Source organism: Eublepharis macularius, chromosome 9 (assembly GCF_028583425.1).
Source record: "Eublepharis macularius isolate TG4126 chromosome 9, MPM_Emac_v1.0, whole genome shotgun sequence".
NCBI classification, from domain to species: Eukaryota; Metazoa; Chordata; class Lepidosauria; order Squamata; family Eublepharidae; genus Eublepharis; species Eublepharis macularius.
The window spans coordinates 97,604,299-97,630,239 of NC_072798.1; the positions used below are offsets into that span (position 1 = coordinate 97,604,299).

The 25,941-nt window shown below is 42.8% G+C and overlaps 1 protein-coding gene across 2 annotated transcripts in view; it reads left to right on the forward strand.

Annotated features, from left to right (window-relative positions):
* The window catches only part of DNAJC2 (DnaJ heat shock protein family (Hsp40) member C2), a 36,129-nt gene that overhangs the window by 9,812 nt on the left and 376 nt on the right, over positions 1-25,941 (forward strand). Inside the window, exons 4-16 of one of the 2 annotated variants that reach the window (XR_008597634.1) lie at positions 1,685-1,783; positions 7,828-7,969; positions 8,403-8,483; positions 9,873-9,938; positions 12,537-12,628; positions 12,845-12,966; positions 15,498-15,647; positions 18,432-18,520; positions 18,607-18,676; positions 21,751-21,935; positions 23,192-23,306; positions 24,670-24,777; positions 25,199-25,353. Coding sequence is in view for 1 of the 2 variants with exons in the window: in XM_054988463.1 (XP_054844438.1) it covers positions 1,685-1,783; positions 7,828-7,969; positions 8,403-8,483; positions 9,873-9,938; positions 12,537-12,628; positions 12,845-12,966; positions 15,498-15,647; positions 18,432-18,520; positions 18,607-18,676; positions 21,751-21,935; positions 23,192-23,292; positions 24,670-24,777; positions 25,199-25,353 (1,460 nt within the window). In the remaining variant the exon portion in view is untranslated. The remainder of the gene's footprint in view (positions 1-1,684; positions 1,784-7,827; positions 7,970-8,402; positions 8,484-9,872; positions 9,939-12,536; positions 12,629-12,844; positions 12,967-15,497; positions 15,648-18,431; positions 18,521-18,606; positions 18,677-21,750; positions 21,936-23,191; positions 23,307-24,669; positions 24,778-25,198; positions 25,354-25,941) is intronic. The other variant, XM_054988463.1, reaches the window with a different exon arrangement.

Here is a 25,941-nt window from a genome sequence, read left to right on the forward strand (position 1 = left end):
CAAAGAAAACAGTCAAGTTTCAGTTGTTTTAAAAAAATTATTATACATGTCTCTAACGTAACACAGTAAACACTTGAAGTATTGTTTATGCTGTGGGATACAATTATACTGCTAGTAGTGCCTTTATCAGCTTTGGTTCATGCATTGGAAGCATCTCTTCTTGGAGATGCTCTAGTACTATCTAGGCTAGATTACTCTGACGCAGCCTTTGAGAAGTATCTGGCACAGCCTTTGAGAAGGGTTCAGTTAGTGCTAAATGCTGCAGTCAGGTTCTTAACTCGTACCGACAGCCGAGAATATAGCAACACAGCATTAAAAGATGTTCACTGGCTTCCAGTTTGTTTCTGGGCTCAATTCAAAATGCTGCTTTTAATCTTCAAAGCCAGAAACGGCATAGATAGCTATCAATGAAATCCTAAGAACTCTTTGCAGAGGGTAAGCCCATTTAGTAGACTTTAGCAGGATTCTGAGTAGACTAACTTAGGATTGCACTTTAAAGGATGTGCTCCTACCTTTGGAGATGAAATGGGCAGTTATTGGAGGGCCTTTTTTGTGATAGCACCCACTTTGCAGAACTCTCCCTAGGTGTATGCTCATCTGGTACCATCTTTATTAATACTTAGATGCCAGGCAAAGTCCATCCTCTTACGTTGTGTTTTGAACTGAATCTTGGATCCTGTTGTCTAGTTTTTTGTTATTACTATGTTAATGCTGCTGTTAGACTCAACATGTGGTTTTGCTGTGTTATTTTATTTTTACCATTTTGCAGTTTTGTAAATCACCCTAATGGATTTATGTCAAAAGGCAAAAAGTAATTGCCTTAAATAAACAAAATACAAAAGAGTCCAGTAGCACCTTTAAGACTAACCAACTTTACTGTAGCATAAGCTTTTGAGAATCACAGTTCTCTTCGTCAGATGCATGGAGAACTGTGATTCTTGAAAGCTTATGCTACAGTAAAGTTGGTTAGTCTTAAAGGTGCTACTGAACTCTTATTTTGCTACTACAGACTAACATGGCTAACTCCTCTGGATCTTAAATAAACACATGTCCCTGGTTTCTAATGATCTAAATGTAATTGTTACATGGAGTCTCTCAGAATCCCAGAACCTTGTGCAATCCATTTCCTCCCACCCAGTCTTATATGTTTTGGAGATACCATCCAAAAATGATAATCTTAACTACTGCATCACCATAAATACTGTGATGTTTTGTAGGAGTTTTCATAATGTTTGTCTCACTTGACATCCAACCCCAAATGTATCTACTTAGTAAACTCCAATGAATTTAATGGTGCTTCCTTATAGGCATAATTAGGCATATGCAGAGCTGCATATGCCTAATTATGCCTAACTTTATAGGCATATGCAGAGCTGCGCAGAGAAGTTCAAGTGTGTATGATAGAGAGTTGAAACTTAATCACACAAACACAGAAAAAGCAGTTTGGCCTTTACTGTGGCAAAATACATAAGAGTATCAACTGCCACAGATTGGATGAAACAATTGTATGAACTTTTCTGTACCTTATAGGTCAGCTAGGCTCCCAAATATGAAACTTCTGGTCCATCAAAATTACAATGCATCTTTATTAATTTCTTTGCTTTTTGCTATCTGAAGGATATGAGGGCTAGAATGTAGATTATGGTGACTTGTCTTTGAACTTAAAACTTATTTAAACCCATAGATAAAGCCATGGTGTTGAAACACCATCCAGATAAGCGAAAAGCAGCAGGAGAACAGATAGGGGAAGGAGACAATGACTACTTTACTTGTATAACAAAAGGTAAGAGCTGAAGAGATGAAGGCTCTGAATATTCTTGACCTTGTTGTATATCATTTCTGTAAAAATGTGCATAAAAATAGTGTGTTGCTTGCTTTTGTAACATGTAGTAAGTAGGGGTGTGTAGTGCCAGTAATATTCAGGTTTCCCGCTTTGGTATTTCCAAAGCAGGAAAAAGATACGGAAGAAAGCAATTTCTGAAGTGGCAAGCCGCTTTGGAAATCGCTATTCGGGTCGCTTTGGGTATGATTAGGAAAGATTTGACCGTTATTTTCAATGAGGACCATGCACCGGGTTTGGGAGGGGGCCATTTTCTTTCTGAATCATACCAAACTTGGTGGGGACCTTCTCCTAACTCTCCTCTAACAACCCCCAAAGTTTCAGAACGATTGGACTTCGGGGGCCATCCCACACCGTATTTCTACTGTGGGGAAAACTCCCACACAGCAGAAACACGTGAATTGTGACTGCCAATGGCTGCAGCCATAGTCTCACTTACAATCCACCCCCAACAGCCCAACAGAGCGAAACACACACCCCCCAAAATTCCCCATCACCCCCAGAGCTGGCTGGCCATCCACTCTCCATTGTTCTCTATGCCAAGAACTTTTAAAATTTCTTTCCCGGGGTACTTACGCACAGGGCAAGGGTGCCACAGCACAGGCAACTCCTGAATGCAAGCTCATCCCTGGAAAAGCCCAACAGAACCAAACACACGCGCCCCCAAATCCCCCATCACCCCCAGAGCTGGCTGGCCAGCCACTCTCCATTCTTCCCTATGAGGGCCAACCATTGCACCAGAGAATCTCACACACACACAAAAATTAATTTAAAAAATATTTCTTAATAACAGCATTAAAGATCACATCACTATTAAATCACAACTTACAGCCCTAGATTAAAACAACCCCCACCATCACACCAGAATATCACACACACACACCAAAAATAATTTTTTTAAAATTTATTTATTGGATTTCTTGCCCACCCTCTCCACAAGCAGAATGGGGGTGGGGGGGTGTTACAGCATTAATGGCACATTCAAATCACAACATACAAACCTAACATCACACCAGAGAATCACACCCCAAAAATGATTTTTAAAAAATGTATTTCTTGGATTTCTTGCTCGCCTGTCACACAAGTGGGCTGAGGGGGGGGGAGGAGTTACAGCATACAACATTAGTACAACATTGATTACACCCCCGCCCAACAGAACTAAAGTGGTTCAAAGGGAACTGCACTACAGTATCAGATCCGTTTCACCCAAACCAAACTGAACCAAGGTACATTCTTGCAACTTAGTTCAGCAGAACCATTGTTATTTCTTGCAGCCAGGCTCTGATTTCAGCCAGTAGGGAAACACCACAGAGCAGAACCAGACAGTACCAAGCCACAAGCATATCACAGTGGCATTCTCGGAGCACAGTTGCAAAGGATTCCTCCTCCTCATGCCAGCTTCAGGCTGAAAACTGCCTGTGAGGCAGTGTTGGGATCTAGCCTTCATAATCAGCTGGCATCCGCCCACACCATTCCTCCCTAACCACCTAATCTGTCTCCATGATCTCCTAACCACCTAACCTGTCTCTCCCTCTCTTCCCATTCCAGTGGCAATCAACATTTCTGGGGCTGGTATTCTCAATTATCAGAATAAATTTGTACCAGCAGGGACTGGGCCAGTGTTGCATTGTTTGTGTGAATGGTTGGGGTGATGGCCAAACTGTGCCTTCACGTGGTCCCTGGCAGCCCTGTAAAATGAGGGCACCACGGTCCTGCTCAATGTCGTGCAAGCAGGGATCATGTACTAAGGAGCAAGATCATGGATCAGCCCCTGGAAGATAAGGTCATCAGCTAGGGAGAACAGCTGCCCATCTACAGCAATCATAGTAAGCAAAGAAAAAAAAACTAGGGAGAACAGCTGCCCATCTACAGCAATCATGTTAACGATATGGCGCATGATGCGTCTGCTTGCCTTCTGGATCCCCCTTTTGGGCACACTAGTGTCCTGTGTACCAAGCATCTCCGTCAGAGATGCTTGGTGTCCCTGCCCTACAGGAACCCATTGGGGGAGAGCACCAGAGGAGCCTGCCTCGTTCTGGCTAGCTGGGAGCCATGTAGTGCCACTAGAACTTTCCCCCCAAAGAAGCGCTGCCTGGTGTTGCCTCTTCATGTGATTCCTCATGCCAGACGTGGAGAGATGGTTCACATCCCTCCCGCAACTGATCCATGCCCTACAATGCTTGCACTGGGGGTGCTCCATTCTCTGGAAGTGCTCCCAGATATCAGAGATAATGGGAGCCCCACGCCACACAGGGGCTGTGCTTTTGGGCCCCCCAGGAGACATCTCCTGTGAGGTGCTCGGGTGGACACACCATGCCTCAGCTGGGCAGTCACAGATGGATGAGGATGAGGGCTCTTCCACCACACTCTGTTCCTCTTCCTCCAGCACCCTCTCTTCCTGCACAGCCGTAAGAGGCCTGCTGCTAGCCTCAGAGAACACTGGGGAAGTCCCACCGACAGCAGAGCTCTCCACCAGTTCCTCCAACATCCTACAGGCCCCTGGGGTGAGCATGAAGGATGGAAAATTCACATGCCCTATGTCCACCCCAAAAGACTCCTCATGCTGCCCCTCCTCCACCTGCTGGGTCTCAACATCTGTAGGAGGGGGAGCCTCGGCAGCAGGCCCCCACCCAGTGCCAGCTCCTGTGTCAGACACCTGGCTTGCGGATGGCCCTCCAACAGCTGCCTCAGCAAAGAGGGCGCTGTGAGCCCTCTTGCTGTCACCAGAAGCCAGGCTGGTGAACGGCAGCTGTGCTGGGGAGGACCTCCTCCGCTCAGGTAGGGGGGGAGCCGCAGCTCCCCCCTCCCCTCCACCCCTCTAGTCTTAGACCTGGCCTTTCCCCCAGGGCCCCTCTCAGCTTTCCTATCACTCATTCTTTCCTAGCCAAAAGTTTAGTTTCAAAACCTATTTTTGCTTTTTGTGGCTCTGTTCCTGGAGATAGTCACTGAAATCTCTTTTTAAACCTATTTATTTTTGTGAACCTAAACCGACACCACCAAACAGCTGGATTCTTCTTCAGGAATCAAGCTGGCCCTAAACCCCAATACACAAGAAAGCCTAATACAAAAAATATACCCAGCCTGGCTCCAAGGGGTGGGCAGGGAAATCCTAGTTGACTGAGTACTAATGGGCAGCCTATTTATATGAATGTAATCGGACCAGAACCTAACCTTCACTAATTCCTTTCCTACGAACGCCTATTTAATGGGGAAATGTAGCCTTTGTTCCATAACAATTTAGTTTAGAGGGCAAATCTTCAATGACACAGGCCTACAACTATAAAGACACTATTTAAAACTAAGTAAGAACAGTGCTCCCAGAAACCAAAGTATGCTACTCAAACACCACTGTACCTACAAACAATACCACCTCAACCGACAAAACAGCAATGAACAACAACCCCAAACTGTAAAACACCAACTGTAAACTGAACAACACCAACTGCAAACACCAAACAGAAGCCCCCGCAAAAGAACTCCTACCCAGCAGTGCCCCCAACAAGAACTGGAAAAAAACAGGCCCCAACAATAGCTTTACAACAATAACAGCAGCCCCCCAAAAGAAAACTCACCAAAAAAAAGCAATAGGAACAGTCAGCAAAGTTTAAAAAATAAATGGCAAAGCCTCCCCCCAAACACACAGACCCACTCATGGTCCCCTCCCCCAAATAAATTAAAAATAATTAAAAGTAAAGCTTTAAGAAACACATAACTAAAATAACAACAAATAACTAAAATAACGGCAGTGACATTAATTTAAAATCAAATTAACACACATTGTGGCCATGCATAAGTCAAGCCCCCCCCCCCAAAAACCCAAATGCCCCAGCCAGCAGCTGCTCAAGGCAAAGACCACCCCACACACACACACACACACACAACACTCATAGCAGCAAGAACCCCCTTCCCCAAAGAAATTAAAAAATAATTAAAAGTAAAGCTTTAAAAAAATTCCCTTCCCCCCAACCCACCAAGACAAGCAAGCAACCACCAACCCCCTTCCCCCCAAAGATAAAAACCAGTGAGTCAGTGACTGACTCTCCTACAAGTCTCCTGAAGTCCGGCAGTGAGTCAGTATGTCACCAGGGAATCCAATTCTTGCAGTCCAGAATCCAGATGAGTCCACCAGAAGACCAGCCAAGTCGCAGGCCACCACAGAGACAGAGAATCCAGGTAGTCTCTCATGACTCTCTCTAAGCCAGCGAAAAATGGAAACTTGTTAAAAGGCAAGCTTTCAATTTAAAACCCTGCAGCATTTCAAAAAAGGCACTCTCCTTCCAGAGAATCCCATTGGCTGGAAGGAGAATGCTGCTGCAGGATTGGCCACTCCTAAATCCCCCCTCTCTTCTCTGATCCCTCTCCCTCCTCCTCCTTGTACTAGTAATCACCCCTCCTCACCCCTCCCATTCAGGAAAATAGGCGAGAATCTCTGAAAGCACTTTTCTTGCTGTTTGATAGCAACTTTGCAAACAGCAAAAAAACTTCTGCTTTCAAGCTTCCCACCTTTTTTTACAAGATGGAAGGGGGCAGGAGGAGTTAGTTACTCCTTCTACCTTTCCCCTCTGGTAAAAAATTGCGGGAAGCTTGAAAGCAGCAGAACTTTGCTGGTTGTTTGCAAGTGCTGCCGGCTGCCCCCAAAGCTTTCCGAAGCAACCCGGATTACTTCAGAAAGCTTTGCTTCGGTATTTCTGAATTGGGCCAGATTCTGGTATTTTTCCCAAATCTGATTCCCAAATCACACACCCCTAATAGTAAGTACTTCAAAAGTTAAGAAAAATTGAATTTTCCATTTATGATTTAGTTCCATCAAATGAAAAACTAATTTCTGTTGATACATTACTGAGACAGCAAGCTTGTCCTTTCATAGCATATGCCTTATCCTCTTAAACTCAAAACACCTGGGCATCTATGTACTAACTTGATTCAGGAAGTATAATTTGTCAAGTACCCTGACCTGGATAGCACAGGCAAGCCCAATCTTGTCAGATCTTGGAAGCTAAGCAGCATCGGCCTTGGTTAGTGATTGGATGGGAGACCTTAAATGAAGACCAAGGTTGCAGAGGTGGGCAATGGCAAACCATCTCTATTAGTCTCTTGGCATGAAACCCCACCAAAGGTCACCATAAGTCAGTTGTGACTTTGACGGCACTCTCCACCACCACCAATATGTCACGAAACAGAAAAATTGAATTGTAGAGAGCCATAATTTTGGAGCCTTAATTGATGTGGATATGTACTTGATGATCTAAAGAAACTGCTGTACTATTTATCTATTTACCCTTCGGTGTCATTGTTGAGCCTGTTGGATTGATTTCCAAAAACATGAAGAATTGCAAGAACTGGGAAGCCTTGGGAGCATCCAGTGAGGTAGTTCATCGTCTGGCTGATGTAATGGTTATTTTAGAATAATACTGAATTGCCTGCCTAGAAACCCCAGTGGTAGATATTAAGCATGCTATAGCAATACTCTGTACTTCGTTTTTGCTATTAATCCAGCAGTCTGGCACTTATTAACAGGTGCAGTCATTGGGATTCCTTGGAGACCTGCAATGTTTGAGTCTATGTACATATACTTATTGTATTGGGATCAAGAGAGGTTCTCTTCTAAATTCCTCAGATAATTAGATTTACAAAAGCAATCTTCCTGAAATGTCTGTGTGCCTGTTCTTGATCAAATCTTGTTAGTGTGAAAACAAATTTGGCCTCTAAATTTGTCTCAACAAAGACTGTTTCAATGGTCAAAATATTCCTTGCCTTTCAATTAAAACAAATTTGATTGCCATTTTTAATTTCAGGAATTGATTGTTTACTATAAATCTATTCAGAGCTTTAGTTTTGTATTTTGCACAAACAGCTTCCGTCACTATAATTTTTAAAAAAGTAGCAACAGGAAAGTTTTACTAAAGTGAATAAATAATAAAAGGAACATTATAGAATATTGTTTCTTCCCATCTAGTAACTTGAGGCCATGTAATCTCTTTTTTCAGCTTATGAAATTTTATCAGATCCTGTGAAAAGGCGAGCTTTTAACAGCGTAGATCCTACTTTTGATAATACAGTTCCTTCTAAAAGTGAAGCAAAAGAAAATTTCTTTGAAGTTTTTTCACCAGTTTTTGAAAGAAATGCCAGGTAAGTTATATTAGTGTTTAAGTGTTTGCCTGTATAGGTGTCTTCACAGGATCTAGGCTTCAGGAATGTGTGTATCCTTTCATTCGGCAACATAGGGGACGGGCTATACCCAAAGCCCAGAAATGAACGATTTGTTGCATCTGGCATTTCTGGCTGTTTGTGGTTATATTTTTTTTTAAGTTTTGCATCATGGAACAGTTGCATTGCTCTTCTGTCTTAAGTGTTTACTTATTGGGAAATCAAATGATTAGTGTGTTGCTCTTGATTTAGAAATCCCACTGCAGTCAGTGAAGCTCAGTTGGGTTCTGTGTGAAAATCCACCCACTCCAGGTTGAACTGTCTCATAATTTTAATGCATAATGTGTGAGAAATACTTATCTTAAATAACCCTTATCATGTTAACTAATACTATCATAACCCTTAATTGCTGCAGGTGGTCAAATAAAAAAAACGTACCAAAGCTTGGAGATAAGAACTCATCATTTGAAGAGGTAGATGCATTTTATTCATTTTGGTAAGTATGACAACTCTCTTCTTTTTCTCAAAATAATGTATTCATGTATGGAAAAGTTGCATGGGAAAAGCTATGAAAATTATGCTGTTTTGCTATGCTTGAGATCATATGGTCTGAAGTCAGTTTTATGGAGATGTTATGGTGTTTTATGTACCTGGCTTGTTTGTAATGGCTTGTTTGATTTTTACATTTTATATTGATAATTCAAAATGATTTTATGGTATGTTTGTGGTATTGTTTTTACGTGTCGAGCAGAACAGTCGAGAGGCAGTAAAATATTTTCTCACTGGATGAGGAGTAGGGGGAAGGAGGTGTTACAATCCTGTTGTTGCATCTACATTCTGGACATCTATAAAATTTGCATCCTTTCCTTTGCACTTCCTAAAATAGGATATTATAGATATAAATATGTGGGTTGCAGAGTATTTACTCAAGTTTGCGATAGGATTATTGTAGCACAATATCTTCAGTTTGATGGTTTGCAACTTTTTCTAGCAAACATCTCTCTGATCAAACTCTTACAGTATAATCCTATGTAGAGTTATTGCAGTCTAAGCCATTGGGTTCAGTGGGCTTGGATGATCAACATAATTCTGCATAGGACTACGTCTTAGTTTCTTCTGCCCCATTTCACTCTTAGATTTACATGCAAATGCAAAAATCAAGGAGATGCATCCGTTACCTTCTGCTGCCATCTTCTGCCAGCGACTGAAGACTTTTTTGTTACCTTTGGCATTCCCTCTGTGCCCCTGCTTCCTGCCCAATGTTTGAATGGCGGTTTTTCTGTTTTTGTATATGTTTTATCTTTGGTTTTAATTGTTTTAATTATGTGTGTTTGTTGGTATTAATGGTTTTAAGATGTGGCTTTATTATGTATATTTTTAATTTGTTAGCTTTCCTGGTGGCCCTGTGAGGTTAGAACAGTGGGGCATAAGTTTTTGTAAAATGCATAAATAAAATTAATAGGGCTTTGTGGGGGGGGTGTAAAATAACATTGGAAGAGAGTGTGGACTCTGTGCCCTCCGCCCTTCATTCCCCCCCCCCTGAAGCTGGCATCGATTCTCCCCACATGCCTTCTACAGTCTTATTATTACCGCAGCACTGAGTCTGGCTCCACAGGAGAGTAACAACAGTGCCCTTCCCGTATTGGGAACAGCAGATCTGTCATAAAATTACCAGCAGAATGAAAGCGGAATTTGCTAGTATTGTGTGGGTTTCCTTAAACTTGAAACACTTCCTTAAAGTGCATACAGGAGATAACCATCACTGATTGTCTATCAAATTCTCATATTAGGCATTCAGACAATTAAAAAGAAGTAGAAAGATCAATGTTTTATGAAGCACCTGTGCTGATTTTCTCTTTTCTGAAATTACTATATGTTGTTTCAGGTATGATTTTGATTCTTGGAGAGAATTCTCTTACTTAGATGAGGAAGAAAAAGAAAAAGCAGAATGGTATGTAAATAAAAACAGTTGTTTTAAATATGTGATTAATATATCAAAACATTCAGTCCTTATATCAAATTCCACGTGCAATGTGACTAAGAATGCATTATTTTATATGTTAACTTAGATTGATTAGCCCTTGACAAGCTTAGGCAGTCTACTCAACGCTCCTGGGAGTAAGCCTGATTGAATAGGCTTAAGTGAAGTTCTTTGGATTGCTTTATCAGTCTCCCTTTCATACTCTGTATAAATAGGGCTAGAGAGCGACACGCTTACTGCTTTTCCGTTCTTTAAAAGCGTATTGATGTTTGGAACAGTGATTCTCACCACCAGCACTTTTGGGCACTGAAGTTAGGATTGATGTTTATTCTGGATTAATTTGGCAAAAAGGGGATCTTGTGTTCAGGTCATGTGTTCTTTCTTCAAATAATTGTGGCAGATTTAGTAGTGCTTGAGAAGCTCACAGGTCTCTTCTGGTATCTGTTACCAAAAAAAGGCAGGAAGACAGACTGTTCTCCTCTTGATGGGAGAAAATGTGAATACAAGAAAGGAGAAGATGCTAAGGAAAATATACCTAGACTGAGAGGGGGGGGTGGGGTGGAGGAGGGAGGCCCTCAAGGGTTGGTTTGATTGGAGGAAAGGAAAGCACAGGTGACAGATGATGAAGAAGTGCATTATCCCTTGATAGTGGATAATAGCAAGTGCATGTTGAGGGCAGCGAGTATTTTTTTAAAAAAAGTTTTAAATTATTTTTTAATATCTAACATAAAAAAACTACAGAAGACTACAAAAGTATAAAGGGGAGGGGGAAAAAAGGAAGGGAGAACTGGGAAAAGGGAAAATCAACATACAAACAACAAACACTACACTACATGTCTTGTATTCCCTTCATGCTGCAATTTTTCTTAAAAGTTAACTTTCTAATATGCTATCAGATTGGTAGGTCTTATACAATACAGATTATATTCAGGATCATGACTTCTTCCCCCCCCCCTTGCGTCTCGGTCTCAATTCTCTCTGCGCAGCTGGAGCAGCTGCGCCCGCTCTTTCCTCCCCCCCACTTTCCCCTTCAGACTTCGAACTTTCTTCCTGCTGAAACTCCTGATGGTTGAACAAAAAGTCTGTCAGCTGCGTGTCCAATGTGATCTTGTAAATTTGATCTTTATATCTGAACCAGATGCCTTCTGGAAACAGCCATTTATATTTTATATCACATTTCCTCAAGAAAGCCGCAAGTCCTTTATACTTGAATCTTCTTTTACGAGCCAAAAATGGAACATCCTTCAATATTTTAACCTTATTGCCCAAATAATCCAAGTCCACATTATACGAATTGTCTAAGATGGTGTCCCGAGTCTTCTTAGATGAAGAGTCAATAATAATCTCTCGAGGCAGCTGCCGCTTCGTTGCATACTTTGAAGATGTCCGCCGGACTTCCAAAATATCGTTTTTTATCTCTTCTTTAGTTGCCTTTGCGAATGGCGCCAAAAGTCCAGACACCAAATCTTTTAAATTTTCACTTTGCTCTTCTTTTACATTTTGAAGACGCAATACCGTTTGGGCACGGTCCACTTGTAATCCTATTATTTGATTCTCCAAAAGCTTCACTTCCTTACTTGTTGCTTTCATGAGTACTGCGTTCTCGTGCGCAGACTGCTCTGCTCCAGTCGCTGTTTCTTTAATGGCTTTCACCTCGCTCTCCACTGAATCAACCTTTTGCCCCATTTCATTCAGTTTCGCTACAAAGGGCTGCACAGCATCGAAAACTGCTCGTCTCACCAACTCTTCCAAAGTTTCCCCCTTCCCCTGTAACGTCGCCATCACCGATTTACTCATTGCTGGGCTCTGCTTTCTCGTCGCCATCTTAGTGGGGGGGGGGGGGACGCCAACTAAGTTCCGAAACTCGGTGCAGGGGAAGAAGTCTGCGCCTTTTTAGCTTCAATTCCCACCGATCCTTCGCATACGCTTAAAAATCAGAAGGGATTCGCTTACTTACAGGTCTTCACCTTAAATCTGCTTATTGCCGTTCTCCATGGCCCGGCAGCACACGCGGTGCTGCGCAAGTCTGCCGGCCTCCGTTGGAGCAAGCGGGCAATTTACCCCCTGCATTGCTTCCAGGGGGTTCTTCCTGCGGCGCCCCGGATCCAGGCTCCCTCACTGGGAGTCCTGGGGGTTAACCCTCGCGGGTCAACCGCCCGGTCAGGCTGCTCAGACAGTTCCCCCCAGACCTGCGGAGAGGAACGTCCGACATGGCCGGGAAAACGAAACCAAATCGAGGGCAGCGAGTATTGATTTGCATGTAAGACTGTAGTTGGATCTAGATAGGAAATCATCACTTTTGTATAACTTTTGAAAGATTACTTGACTATGATAAGTGTGGGTTACTAGTCTTGTTTTCACAAAAAGCTAAATCAAATTCCCCGTTTTTGTGTAGCTGAAATTATGTTGAAGCCGTGTTGAATTTGATACGTTTAGGGATTGTAGCCAGTGTCTATACATGCTTTGTTTTACCCCTTTTTGGCATTACAATGGCTCCCCTAATTGGTCTGATGCCTTGGTGTACATGGGAATGTGTTGCTACCAACCACCTTCTGTCTCCCTTTCTAGTCGAGATGAGAGGAGGTGGATTGAAAAGCAGAACAGAGCAACTCGAGCACAAAGGAAAAAGGAAGAGATGAACAGAATAAGGACACTCGTTGGTAAGTGTGAACCCTGCATTTTCAAGGAAACTAGCTTATTTAGATGCTATAGCTCAAGATAGGTAGCCATGTTTGTCTGTAGCAGTAGAAAAGAGCAAGAGTCCAGTAGCAGCTATAAGACTAACAAAATTTATGGAAGGGTATGAGCTTTCATGAGCCACAGCTCACTTCTTCAGGTGTTATAGGTCACCTTCATAGATTATTCTCTTTTCTTAGACACTGCCTATAGCTGTGATCCTAGAATAAAGAAGTTCAAGGAAGAAGAAAAAGCAAAGAAGGAAGCAGAAAAGAAAGCAAAGGTAGATGCAAAACGGAAAGAACAAGAGGAAAAAGAGAAGGTAGGCTTCAAGATGTCAAGAAACTCGCTTGCCTAGTTTGTTTCTTGGTTCTTTCAAACACTTTGCTTCGGGCTTTTTGGCCTAGCTAAGCTGCAGTAAGAGTTAACTGAGAATAAAAGAAGGCTGTTTTCTGGGAGGATAAAGCCAAGATGCCACTGTCAATTCCCAGCCAAGTAAGAGGATGAGTTGGTGCCACAGGTCAGAGTGCATTCCATCTCATTAACACACAGCATTATGGGATGGAGTGGAGTGATTAGTTTCCCCCACACACCTGTAAAGACAGGCTACTGTCGAGCATGTTGTCACAGGGTTAAGCCTTTTCATAATTGGTTAAGCTGTTCATGCCATACTGCTGGCAGTTGGCCTTAAAAAGTTGTGTACGAGTCTAACTTTTGTCCTCCTTGGGATCGCTTCTGCCTGAAGGATCAATCTTCGGCTTCTGAGTGCTATGCTATGGGTGGAGTCCTGTAGCTAGCGGCCATCTTGTCTTTGTTCTCTGGACTTCTGGACTTAAGACCTTAAAACTCCTGTTTGGACTTTGAGACCTATTTGAAAGGTAACATCTAGGTTAGGTTTGCAAGCTTCAAATGTATGTTAGCTTAGTTATTTAGCCTGTTGTTATTTTGCTTCTCCTGACTGCACACTTCTATACTTTCAATAATTTCATTTTGCACTTCCTTTAATAAATGTCATTAATATACTTGTGTGGAGTCACTGATTTGTGACTGTTTCTGTCTGAATCCAGGACCTTGGCCAATTTGTCAGAAGCCACCCAAGTAATTGTTTCCTAGACTCAGCCTGCAAAGTGCCTACTTCGCAAGGTTGATTTCAAGGTTGGGGCTTGCCTCTTGATCTTAAGCTGTGAGTTAGTAAAGAGGCTGGCGGAGGTTTTACTTTCTAGTCTTTGAACTTGGCCTTTTGATACACTCTGGGAAAAAATAGCCCCCCCCCCCCGCCCAAGGATCCAGGAAGGAGCTAATTTTCCTCTACACAAGATATTGAGGGAGTTAATTGACTTTTAAGTAAATATAAAAAACCCCTTTTTGGAAGAAATGGCATATTGGATAATTACCCTTTTCTGTAGAAATGTTAGATAGATGCTTTAGGCTGATCCTGCACTGGGCAGGGGGTTGGATTAGATGGTCTGTATGGCCCCTTCCAACTCTATGATTCTATAATGGCTGTAACCATTCAGATTTTTCACTTGCAGTGAATAAACTCTTTGAACTTAGCTCAAGTAATGCATCATGACTTACTGGGAGAATTTGTGTCCCCATTCTAACAGTCCTTCCTTCTTAACTTTTAGAGCAGTGGGGGTCTGTGATTAAGGAGAACATTTAAATGCAATCCCTGTCAATTATATATGCCCAGCAAGGTGCTTTTTATCTCTTGCATCCATTGGTCATTTGGAATTGTAATGGTGAAACCTAAGACACCAGGGTGGATTCAAATGGAAGTTAGTATATTTGGGGGTACAGATCCTTGGAATTTAAGAAGAGCAAGCTGCTCAAATGTATGCTACCTTATTTTAAACCTGTTTCATTGGTATAACACTATGAAATATGCCTACAGGCTGAAAGCCTCTCTAGCAAAATGATTTTATGAATGTTGATGCCAAGTGCAACTTTCTGCTAAAATATTTTAACTGCCAGCGCTGGAAACACCTCTAGCACAAGTATTGTTAACTAGATTTGGCTTTGAAAGCACAAATATATCTTGGCAAATTTATGACGGAATGTAGAAATTTTATATCTGGTATTGTATTTCAGTGGCATAGAGCAGGGGTGGGCAAATTGCGGCCCGCGGGCCACATGCGGCCCGCTACAGAGTTTTTTGTGGCCTGCTAAGACAGTCAGAAAAATCCGCCTTGAACCGAGATTTCCTTCATTCCTACATTTGTCTCAAACTGATTCTAAAATTAAATGTGCTTGCAGCTATAGATGATATGAAATTAGCACAATAAATAAATTGAATAAAACTACCATTATTTTATTTAATTTATATTTATTGATTTTTATGATACAATTTATACCTTTTCTGAAATGCAAAGTTAACTAATGAATGCAATCATTTTAAAAGGTGCGGCCCTCCGCTAACCTCTGCTCCCACAAAGTGGCCCCCGAGCCAAAACAATTGCCCACCCCTGGCATAGAGCACTGGTCTCTAGCATGGCTCCTGCCGCCCATTCTTCTTCCCCAAAGCAAAGAGCCAGTCCAGACTTCCTTCCTTCTCATTGGAGCAGACAGTGCTTCAGAAGAGGCATCAACTCTATGTATGCATCCATTTGGAAACAGCTACCTCCCTCATACAAGGGTACTGGGCTCAGAACTGTTCCGACGTTTGAGGTCGGCCCAAGCCTCCATGGCAGCATGCTTTTAGTAGAGTCCACTAACTCGTCTCAAAAGTCTAAAAGTGCCCACTGGCTTGACAGAATTGGGGACCCCTGACATAGAGAGTCACAGAGTAGAGAGGCGTGCGTGCGTACATGTGTGTGTATTAGCAGACTACAGTGATTCGACTATTTCTTTCAGCAACGGCAAGCAGAACTGGAAGCAGCCCGTTTAGCCAAGGAGAAGGAAGAGGAAGAAACTAGACAACAAGCACAGCTGTTGAAGAAAGAAAAGGACATACAGAAAAAAGCAATTAAAAAGGAAAGGCAAAAGCTGCGAACTACCTGCAAGGTTTGTGGCTCTTACAGCAGCTAAATCCAGATGTTGCATATTTTTTGTCTGTTGAATCCACAAATGTTGGTCTGCAGTAGGAGTGCCCTCATACTGGAAAGGGAAACATGGGTTCATACCTAATTTATATTTTGGTGGTAGAAAGTGCTGTCAAGTCACAGCCAGCTTAGGGTGACCTGATGGGATTTTCAAGGGAAGAGGTGGCTTGCCATTGCCTGCCTCTGTGTAGTGAACCTTCCTGGGTGGCTTCCCTTCCAAGTACTAACCGGGGCGTCCAAGATCTGACAAGGTCAGGTTAGTCTGGGCCATCCACGTCACGGTAAGATTTTATTCTACAGTTCTCATTTACAGTATTAGAGCCTTGCTTTCATTAAGGGGAAAAAAAAACATTGTGCAACTTATGCAGGTTACCCCAGTTAAATAAGTTTTAAAGAAGATACCAAGGATGCAATCCTATGTACAGTTAACAGGAGAGTAAGTCCTATTGAACTTTGTGAGATTCTTCTAAGTAGCCCTGCTTAGGATTGTATTGTGTAAGCCTATGGAATCTCTGAAGTGGAATCATTATATGAACCAGGGCTCATTTGGAGGGGGAACACACCGGAATGCTGTTCTGGCACTTTCACCAACAGTCAGGGGCCCCTGCCCACCTAACTTTTGGCCATTTGGGGCCTTTTCAGCCTCGATTGGTGCCGAAACGGCCTGGATCTGATCGGTGCCGGACAGGGGAACCCTCCCCTGCCTGGCACCGACCGGATCCAGGCCATTTTGGCCCCGATCCAGGCCCAAAGCGGCCATTTTGGGCCCATTTTGGCCCAGCTCACCTAACTTTTGGCCATTTGGGGCCTTTCAGCCTCAATTGCTGCTGAAACGGCCCGGATTGGGTTGGTGCCGGGTGGGGGAACCCTCGCCTGCCTGGCACCAACCCAATCCCGACCATTTTGGCCCCAGTCCAGGCCCAAAATGGCCATTTTGAGTCCGTTTCTGCCTGGATCGGGCCAGTGTCGGGAGCCTCCCCTCCTGGTACCTACCTGATCCCAGCTGTTTTGGCCCCAATCCGGGCCAAAACGGGCCCAAAATGGCAACTTTTGGCCATTTGGGGCCATTTTTTGCCAGGATCTGGGCAGAAATGGCCATGATTGGGTTGTTGCTGGGCCTGGCACCGACCCTTTCCTGGCAGTTTCGGACCCGATCCGAGCCCAAATGGGCCCAAAATGGTTATTTTTGGCCATTTTAGTCCCGTTTCCGCAGGGATCGAGGCAGGAATGGCCTGGATCGGGTTGGTTCCGGGCAGGGAAACCCTCTCCTTCCTAGCACTGATCAGGTCTGGGCTATTTTGGCCCTGATCCAGGCCCAAATGGGCCCCAAATGGCTGGTTTTGGCCTTTTGGGGCCAGTTTCGTCCGGTGTCAGGGCCAAAACCACCAGGATTGGGATGTTGTCTGGCAGGGGACTCCTTTCCTGCCCAGCACCAACCCAATCTGGGCCGTTTTGGGCCTGATCCAGGGCAAAACATGCCCAAAATGGCCATTTTGGGCCCGTTTCAGCCTGGATTGGGGCCCAAACGGCCCTGATTTGGCCACTGCTAGGTGGGGGAACACTCCCCTGTCTGGCAGCAGCCGAATCCTGGCCATTTAGCCCCAATCAAGGGGCGTGGCGTATGCTAATTATTTATGCTAATGAGTTCCTGCAGCTCTTTTTCTACAAAATGACCCCTGATATGAACAAAATCCCTGGTCATGCTTTCCACTGAAGTTCAGATTGCGCTTGACAGACAAACCTTTGTCATGGCTCTCTGAGGTGTGTTTTTGTGCCTGTGTACAGATGAAGAACAATTATAGAGGCATTTTGGCTATTAAGAGAACCCACAACTGCTTTTTCTCATGGTTTTAACTGACAGCCTATTCGGAATGTACCGAGTCAAGACTGCTGACTGCTCAAAAGACATGTTGCTCTTTCCCATAATAAATTTATATATATTTTGTAAATGTTTGCACATTCATTTTAATTTCCATACCCACTTCTGCCACCATACAAGAACAGATCCTTCTCTTAAGAGGGACCTTTAGTTCACAGTGTTTCTGTAGCAGGGTCTCTTTTGTCAAAACATAATTCTCTGGGAGCAATTCTCTCTTGAAATCTGTTGCGATCGTCTACTCTTATGATATTTAGAAAATGTTGGAATACATTGCGCATCATAAGATGAGACATAAAAATAAAAATCGGTGTTTCATTGCTGGCTTAGGCGTGGGATTTTAACTGTACATTTTTCTTTTGCTCGTCTTACTTTGGACATTTGTATGGTAAGCCATCTTAAGACAGACAGTGTAGAAAGCCGACCAGTTCTTGAGGAGGAAAGGCTTAATAAGGGGTGAACTTGCCATAAGAGCTTAAGGTGAGTTTGTTCAGTTTCAGCTCCAAGCTGGTCTCGTGTGGTTGAGGAACTGATGACCAACAATAATTCATCCATTGCTTAGCATGCTTCTGTTACTGTCAACATAACGATGTGTGAATTCTCTCATACTCTTAAAATATTTCAGGATCTGAACTTGCTAATGTAAAGATGAAAAACAAGATCTAAAATTTGGATTTTTAACAGTAAATTTGGCCCAACTAGTGCACTAATATTAGGAAACTCTTGAGTTTTGAAAAGAGAAGTTAGTGGAGCTTCTGGGGAATAAATTATCCATGAAGATATGGCCATAATAACAGCGTTGGAGTGATTGCTTGGAGATTGTGGGTATACACATTTTCTTGCCTGAAGCATGTGGTGTTGCACTTTCAGAACTGGAATTACTTTTCTGACAACGAGGCAGAGTGTGTTAAGATGATGGAAGAAGTGGAAAAGCTTTGCGACCGTCTGGAGTTGGCAAGGTATGCTTTCTTGACCTACACACCTATGTTTTTTGACCTTCAGCTTTCCACTAGATCTGAAATGTCGTTCAATAATTTATTTTTAGTCTGCAGTGCTTGAATGAAGCACTTACCTCCACAACAAGGGAAGAAGGAAAGGCTGCTGTAGAAAAACAGGTAATTATTAATCTTTTGTCCTGTAACAGTGAATTGGCGTAATGAAAATACCAGGGCAAGCCTATAGAGCTACATTAATACAAAATATGTACATTAGAGCATTTAGGAAAGAACTTGCACTGTAGAACCAAACCTCTAAAGCAGTTTCTGACAGCTGACAATACCTGGTTGCACTGCTTTTGCCATACCTGACCAAAACTAATTGTATAAACATTCACGATACATATGCTTTCTAAAGGTTAGCTGGTAAACCTTTGTGCGCAAAGCTCTTGCATGCTTGATGGAGTATATTAGACATGGGCACGAATCAAAATACGAATCAAATTTCGTGATGAAACAGGCTGATTCGTGTATTGTGAAACACGTTTTGTGGGGCCGCATTTTTTCACAAAATCCACGACTTTTAGGGGCGATTTGTTCGATTCATGAATGCTTCGTGATGCCAGACAGGCTGGCGCTGATCCATTAATCCCCTATGCAACATAGGCCCGGAATGTCTGCAGACCTTTTGTTGCCATAGAAACCCCAATCTTAGCCCACATAACTTTTTTTTGTAATTATTTTTATTTCAATTATTAACAAAACTGTTTACAATATGAAATACAACATGGGTACATTGTTAAAAACTACGTAACAGAGAAAGGTAAAACATGGAAAGACAAATTCAAGTTGAATGATCTGATATATTTTGGATTATAGATTCAGGATTGTTTGGTATATTTTATTGGGAGGATATAGATTTTCTTTAGAAATGTATTCGAAAAACCACATAACTTTGATAGGCAGCTCTCCCTGCCAACCTGAGCAATGCGGGTCTGCACAAGTTTACCTGGGAACTGTAGTCGGAGACTCCTTCTCCTGTTTCCTTTCTCCGTTTTTAAGAACCGGGTGGTGGAGTAGCGGCAGCCTCAGCAGCTCCTTCTGCCGCTGCTCACTGCTTGCCAGCTTCAGGAACCCTTCCCTGACTCTCTACCTCCCGTCCTCCTGCTGCTCTGACATGCCTTCCCACCCACCCCCACCCCCCGCCCCCAAGCTCTCCTGAGCGGATCTGCTCTGCTCGGCTTTTCCTTTTAGAACTTGGAGGCAGGGGTGGGGAGGGCATGTCAGAGCAGCGGGAGGACAGGAAGGAAAAGCCAGCAAAGAGAACCTGAAGAGAGGAAAACCCAAGCAGATCCACTCTGCTTGACTTTTCTTCCAGCAGTGGCAGAAAGGCCAGGACGGGAGGGAAAAGTCAGCAAAGAGAGCCTGAAGAGAGCTACTTGGAGGGTGGCTGGAGGAGACCCTGCTGAAGTCTTCCTATGACTTTGGCTTCTCTGGGAATGAAGAGGGCCATTGAAGTGCCCCAGGTTCTGATGAATCATGAAACTAACGAATTGTATCGTGAAACAGGACAATTTCATGGGTTTTTTTTGTTTTTTCCCCGTTTCGTGCCCATCTCTAGAGTATATGAAAGGAAAAACTGACATTACTGTTATTTCCCAGGAATAATGGAGGCAATTTGCAACCTGTAAGAACACAAGAGAGGAGGGAGGGGCTGTGGCTCAGTTGTAGAGCATCAGTTTGACAGGTAGAAGGTACCAGGTCCAGTCCTTGGCATCTCCAGATAAAAAATCAGTTAATAGGTGATATGAAAGATTTCTACCTAACACCCTGGAAAGCCAGTCAGAGTAGTCTATAGTGACCTTAATGGACCAACGGTCTGATTCAGAATAAGACAGTTTAAGAGCCAGGGCCCACCTGTGGTCCTTCTGGTCCAGCATCCTGTCTTACACAGTGGCCAACCAGTTATTCTAACCGAAGCCTTCTCTCAGTGTAGTTTCCTGGCCCCGGTATTGAGAAGTTTAATGCCTCTGAATGTGGAGGTTCCCTTTCATCACCATGGCTAGTAGCAACTGATGGACCTCTCCTCCATGAATTTATGTAATGGTTAGCGATTGGATGGGAGACCTCCAACAAAGACCAGGGTTGCAGAGACAGGCAGTGGCAAACCACCTCTGTGAGTCTCTTGCCACAAACACCCTGTCAGGGGTCACCATAAGTCAGCTATGACTTGAGGGCACTCTCCACCACCACCTTTTAAAGCTATCTATGTTTGTGGCCATCACTACATTCACTGGCAGCAAATTCCACATTCTAGTCATTTGTTGAGTTAAATAAGTATTCCTTCTGTCTGTCCTGAATCTATTGCCCATCAGCTTCATTGGGTGCCTCAAGTTCTAGTATTTTGGGAGTGGGAGAAGATGTTCTCTCTATCCACTCTCTGCCCCATACATAGTTTTATAAACCTCTTATTATGTGTGTGCCCCCCCCCAGTTGTCTTTTTCCTAAACTAAAAAGTTCTAGTCTCTTTAGACTTTTCTTATAGGAAAGGTGTTCCAACCCCTTGACTATCTTAGTTGCCATCTTCTTCCCTTTTTCCAGCTCTGCAATATCTTTTTTCAGACATTGTGATCAAAATTGCACACTATATTCCAAATGAGGCCACACAATGTGTCAGTACAGGAGTATGTGTTTGTGGACAGAGAAAATTTTCTTTGGGTGAATATGGTTTGAATGGCACCCATTTTGAAGGCAAGGAGATTTAAATCCCCCCAACAAAATGATTACTGGCTGGGGGTCAGGGGCCTACTGGTGGCAAAACTTGTATGAATATGAATAGTCTGCCAGTTCTGAGTACACAATACAGCAACAAAAATGTGACTATTGTTTCATAGATGCACAGTGAAACCTTGACTCTGTAAACTGATGACAACATTTCTTCTTTCAGTGGCATGGAGAGTTACCCACTAAAATTAGCAGTCCATCTAACCCAAATTCCAGAAAAAACCCTTGCATAATCACTGTGAGAATTCCATGATCAGACATTCTAGGGCTGCAGGGGTGCTCTGTGGGTGCTATCTTTTTTTCTTTTTTTTTTTACAGTGTACCTGCTCACAATTCTGCCAGTGAACTTCTTCTCCCACCGTGATTATTGGATCAGAACGAGCCAGGGCATTTGTGGCAATTGCTTATCATCTTGGGATAAGGGTTTCATTTGCAATAATTCAGTACCAGAATGTCTGCCTTTTTTATAGATAGAAGACATAAATGAGCAGATCAGAAGAGAAAAAGAAGAAGCAGAAGCTCGTTTGCGACAGGCAACAAAAAGTTCTGAGAAATCAACAAGTGGAGGTGGTGGAGGAAGTAAGAACTGGTCAGAAGACGACTTGCAGTTGCTAATTAAAGCTGTAAACCTCTTTCCTGCTGGGACGAATTCAAGGTACATATACACATGGATAAAGAGTAGTATGTGAATTTATTTGTCTTCCCACACCAAAGTGTGTAATCAAGACCCAGCTAGTTTTTATGTTAGATAAGAATTTTCAGTAATCAATTTAAAGGCATCTCAGACCTACAGAAAAGATTTTCTGTCGGTGGGTCTTCATAAAGTCATTCCTGTTGATAGTTAATTTATCTTGGCATTTTTCTCTTGAAAAAATATCCAGCGGCATTGAGTCCTGGCTTGGTGTTGCAGGAAATGAGATGAAGATCAATGCATTTTCAAGGGAAGTCCTATAATGGGGGGGGGAGAAGGGGGGACCCCTCACACACAAGCCTTTCACGCTCCTTGCCACCCAGGCTGGTAAAGGCCAGGAGTCCACAACCCGCCACATGTCACCCGTTTAGCTTCCGCTACAGCAGACAGAGATCCAAAGACCCTGACTCCAATCCTCACAGGGTGCCCTTTCTCCTCTTTCAGAGGCTCTGCCAGACAGGCAGCCCCTTCTCTGTATGTACTTCCCTCACCTAGCTACAGTCTAGGGCTATTTGGGAAAAGGGAACTCAAAGGTTACTTTCCATATATATATATATATATATATATGGTGCCATTAAAATTAGGCCCATTTAAAGTGACCAGAACTTTTGTGTGCATGTGTGTGTGGTTTTTTCCTCAACCAACAATTCCAAGCCAACCAGGATTAAAACAAAACAAAATTAAACTTTATTTACAAAACAGAACATAAGAGTGAACAGATAAACAAACTGGAGTTAAAAAGAGAATGTTTCAAACTATCAGATTAATGTTCTGCTGCCTCCTTTAGCTGCATCTCAAACTCTTTTCCCTCACAGCCTCTCCAAAGCTGCCTTTCCCTCCAACAGACACTAACTTTCATTGGTCCTGCATTTCCACCCACTCCCATTGGCTGTCTCTCAGGAGAAATGAAAGCTGGAGCCAGTTCTGTCCATCCCAAGTCCTTTCAACAATCAGTTTATTGTTTAAAAGATCTCTCCAAGGCTATTGTATGATTGGCAGTTGTTAAATATATTCTTGAAGCAAAATCTGTTAATTTTATTAAAAATATATGTCCCAAAGTAACTCTGTTCCATCCTATAGGCATTTTGTTTGTAGATTGAAAAACAGGTCCCCTGCAAATGCCACATTAATTTTTAGCTGGACCAGACTCTAGTGAAAAGCATGGACATCTTTTATTCTAGGAATATTTGTAAACTTATATTTTTCTTATTCGCATGTAGGTGGGAAGTTATTGCCAATTATATGAATTTGCACTCTGTTACGGGAATAAAACGAACAGCAAAAGATGTCATCAACAAAGCAAAGAGCCTCCAGAAACTTGGTATCTTTATCTTTGTAAGATGGTCTGCATGTTTCCATTTTATGTACCATTGAGCTTCCATTCTGCAAGCATAAGTGTGTTTTTGGCAGCCGAGCTGCTGTCTCCCCCCACCTCTTAAATTTTGAAGGGGAAATTCCTGTACTCCTCCATTCCATCGGCATTGCTGGCTGCCATAAGTCCCCTCCCAAGTAGAGGCAGACCAATATGGTTTTCTGTCTGCTAGAATGTTGGGAGCTGTTGTGATAAAGAATTCATGTCCTGGTTGCAAACTTCAAACACTCATCTGAGTTCCTTGGCCAATGCCTGTACCAAATTTCACCTCTATCATTGTTTGAGCACTTCTGTTACTTCTCATAAGGGAAGCCCAAGTACCTTTCTTTCTTCCTCATTAAAAATGTGATAGGATCCTATGTGCAAACACAGCTATACTGCCAAAATTAAACATCCACCCCTGTAGCTGGCTATGCTCCCTGAAATGCAGTTCCTATGATTGGTAGCTCCGCAAGGTTCGTGTGGGGGGCATACACGGGAAGGAGGGAAATGGGTAGAAATCTAGCACAAGTGGAAATACTTTAGCATCTATAACCTGCTGCAGCAATACAATTCAGACTATTAAAGACAGAGCCTATATATTCACTAGAGACAGAGGCTGTTCAAGCAGCACTGCTATTGGCAAAAGAAGCTAAACTAAGTGGCTCCCAAACTGAGGAGACAAAGCAAATGTTTGCAGGTGTGTGGGTGCTGATCATCGGATGTTACCTAGTCTGTCCCGATCCCATGTGCTTGGCCCCCCTGTTGTATTTGAGAAAGACAAAGAGGCAGGGAGTGCTACGTTGTCATTGCTGCGCAAAATCTGACATTAATGAAGGAAGCAGACTGCTTTTCAGTTGCTTTTGCTGGCCCCCATTGTGGGACAAAGATGAAGAGCCAGTGTGCTATACCGGTTAGTGTTAAACAAGGCTGTGGGAGTCCCAGGTTTGAATCCCTCTCTCATGGAAGCGTTGCTGGGTGGTGACCTTGGGACAGTCACTCACACTCAAATCTCACAGGGCTGTTAAGATAATTGGAGAACAATGTAAGTTGCTTACAAATGAAGTAAAATAACTAAGTAGAGACCTTGTCCATGATTTGTATGTCTTAAATTTAGACTCTTCATATAGGGAAGCCTGCCGAGGCCAATATTCAGTGTAAAAGTGAAAGTTTGAGGGTGTGTTTTTTTTTGCTGTTTCCAGATCTAAACATTCAAACTAGCTCTCCTTTAATGAGCCCATTTGAAGCTTAATGAAGTTTCTAAACCAATTTTCTATCAACTGTTTGTTTGGGTCATGACTTATCTTGTACTTTGAGATCAACTAATCCGTTTCTTCTTTTTCTCAGACCCTCATCAGAAGGATGACATCAACAAAAAGGCTTTTGATAAATTTAAAAAAGAGCACAGTGTGGTGCCACAGACAGATATCGCTACACCATCAGAACGGTTTGAAGGTAATAATCTGTGAAGTAGTCTGCTCCTCGATTAGGATTCGACCTCCCAGTTTTTTGTATTCCAGTGAGACCAGAGTAGCTGAAGCCAGGGCCAGTTTTCTGTACCTTATACCAGTTTAATTTGTTTGTCTACATGAACTGAAGTTTTTTGGATGAGCTGTGATTTCTCTGAGAGAGTAAATAAACTCCTATACTTTAGGGTTTGTAGTGATGTGAGCAGATGATTTGTTAGATGATCTCACAAATCTTGAAAATTATAAAACATTAAGCTGCCAAAAAAAAAGCTATTAATTTCCTCTGCTCCAGTTATCCATTTGGTGGGCTAGAAATTTCCCAGAAGAAACTTTTTAGATCCATCTTTGCTTAGGGGCTTGCTTGGGTGACAATCTAAACATTTCATATTTATTGCTTTCTTCCCCAGTACCAGTTACAGACTCATCTCCTTGGACAACAGAAGAGCAAAAACTTTTAGAACAAGCTTTGAAGACCTATCCAGTGAATACTCCTGAAAGGTGGGAGAAAATAGCAACTTCTGTACCGGGCCGATCTAAAAAAGACTGCATGAAGCGATATAAGGTAGGAAAACGCTGTTTGCTGTTATTTTAGGAATATGTGTGTGGTCACGAGCATAATATATACATGTAGGTAGCTCACTGATGAGTACGAAAGCATTATGACTCAAGTCCTTAAAGCAGGTATTCTCTTGCACCACAGTGCTTTAATATCTCTCCCAGGTGCCACAGCAACAGTAATTTTTCCTTGGGCAAGGAATTGTGACCAAAGTTAACAGTTTTTTGCTGAGGACCCTCAGTAATGACTCTGCTTCTATAGACTAGTTAAGATTACACCAAATTAAGGGTGGCTTGCCATTAGTTAGTAGGAATTGTATTGTGAGCTTAGTCCTACAGAAGGATTGTGAACAGGCATACACTGTACCTTCTTGAGCTTATTGTTGTGATACCATTGCTCTTTTCCATAACAGGATGAAAGCCAACTGGGGGCCAGCTACAGTACACAGCTATCTCCCTGTAGTATTTTATAGTAATACCACTACAGGAACATGGAGCACCTAATAAATAGTATTATTTCTGCACACAACCTTAATTAGGGAATTTCAGGGGAAGCTGTGCTATGAAGTGAATTCATATCAAGACCTGCTTTAGT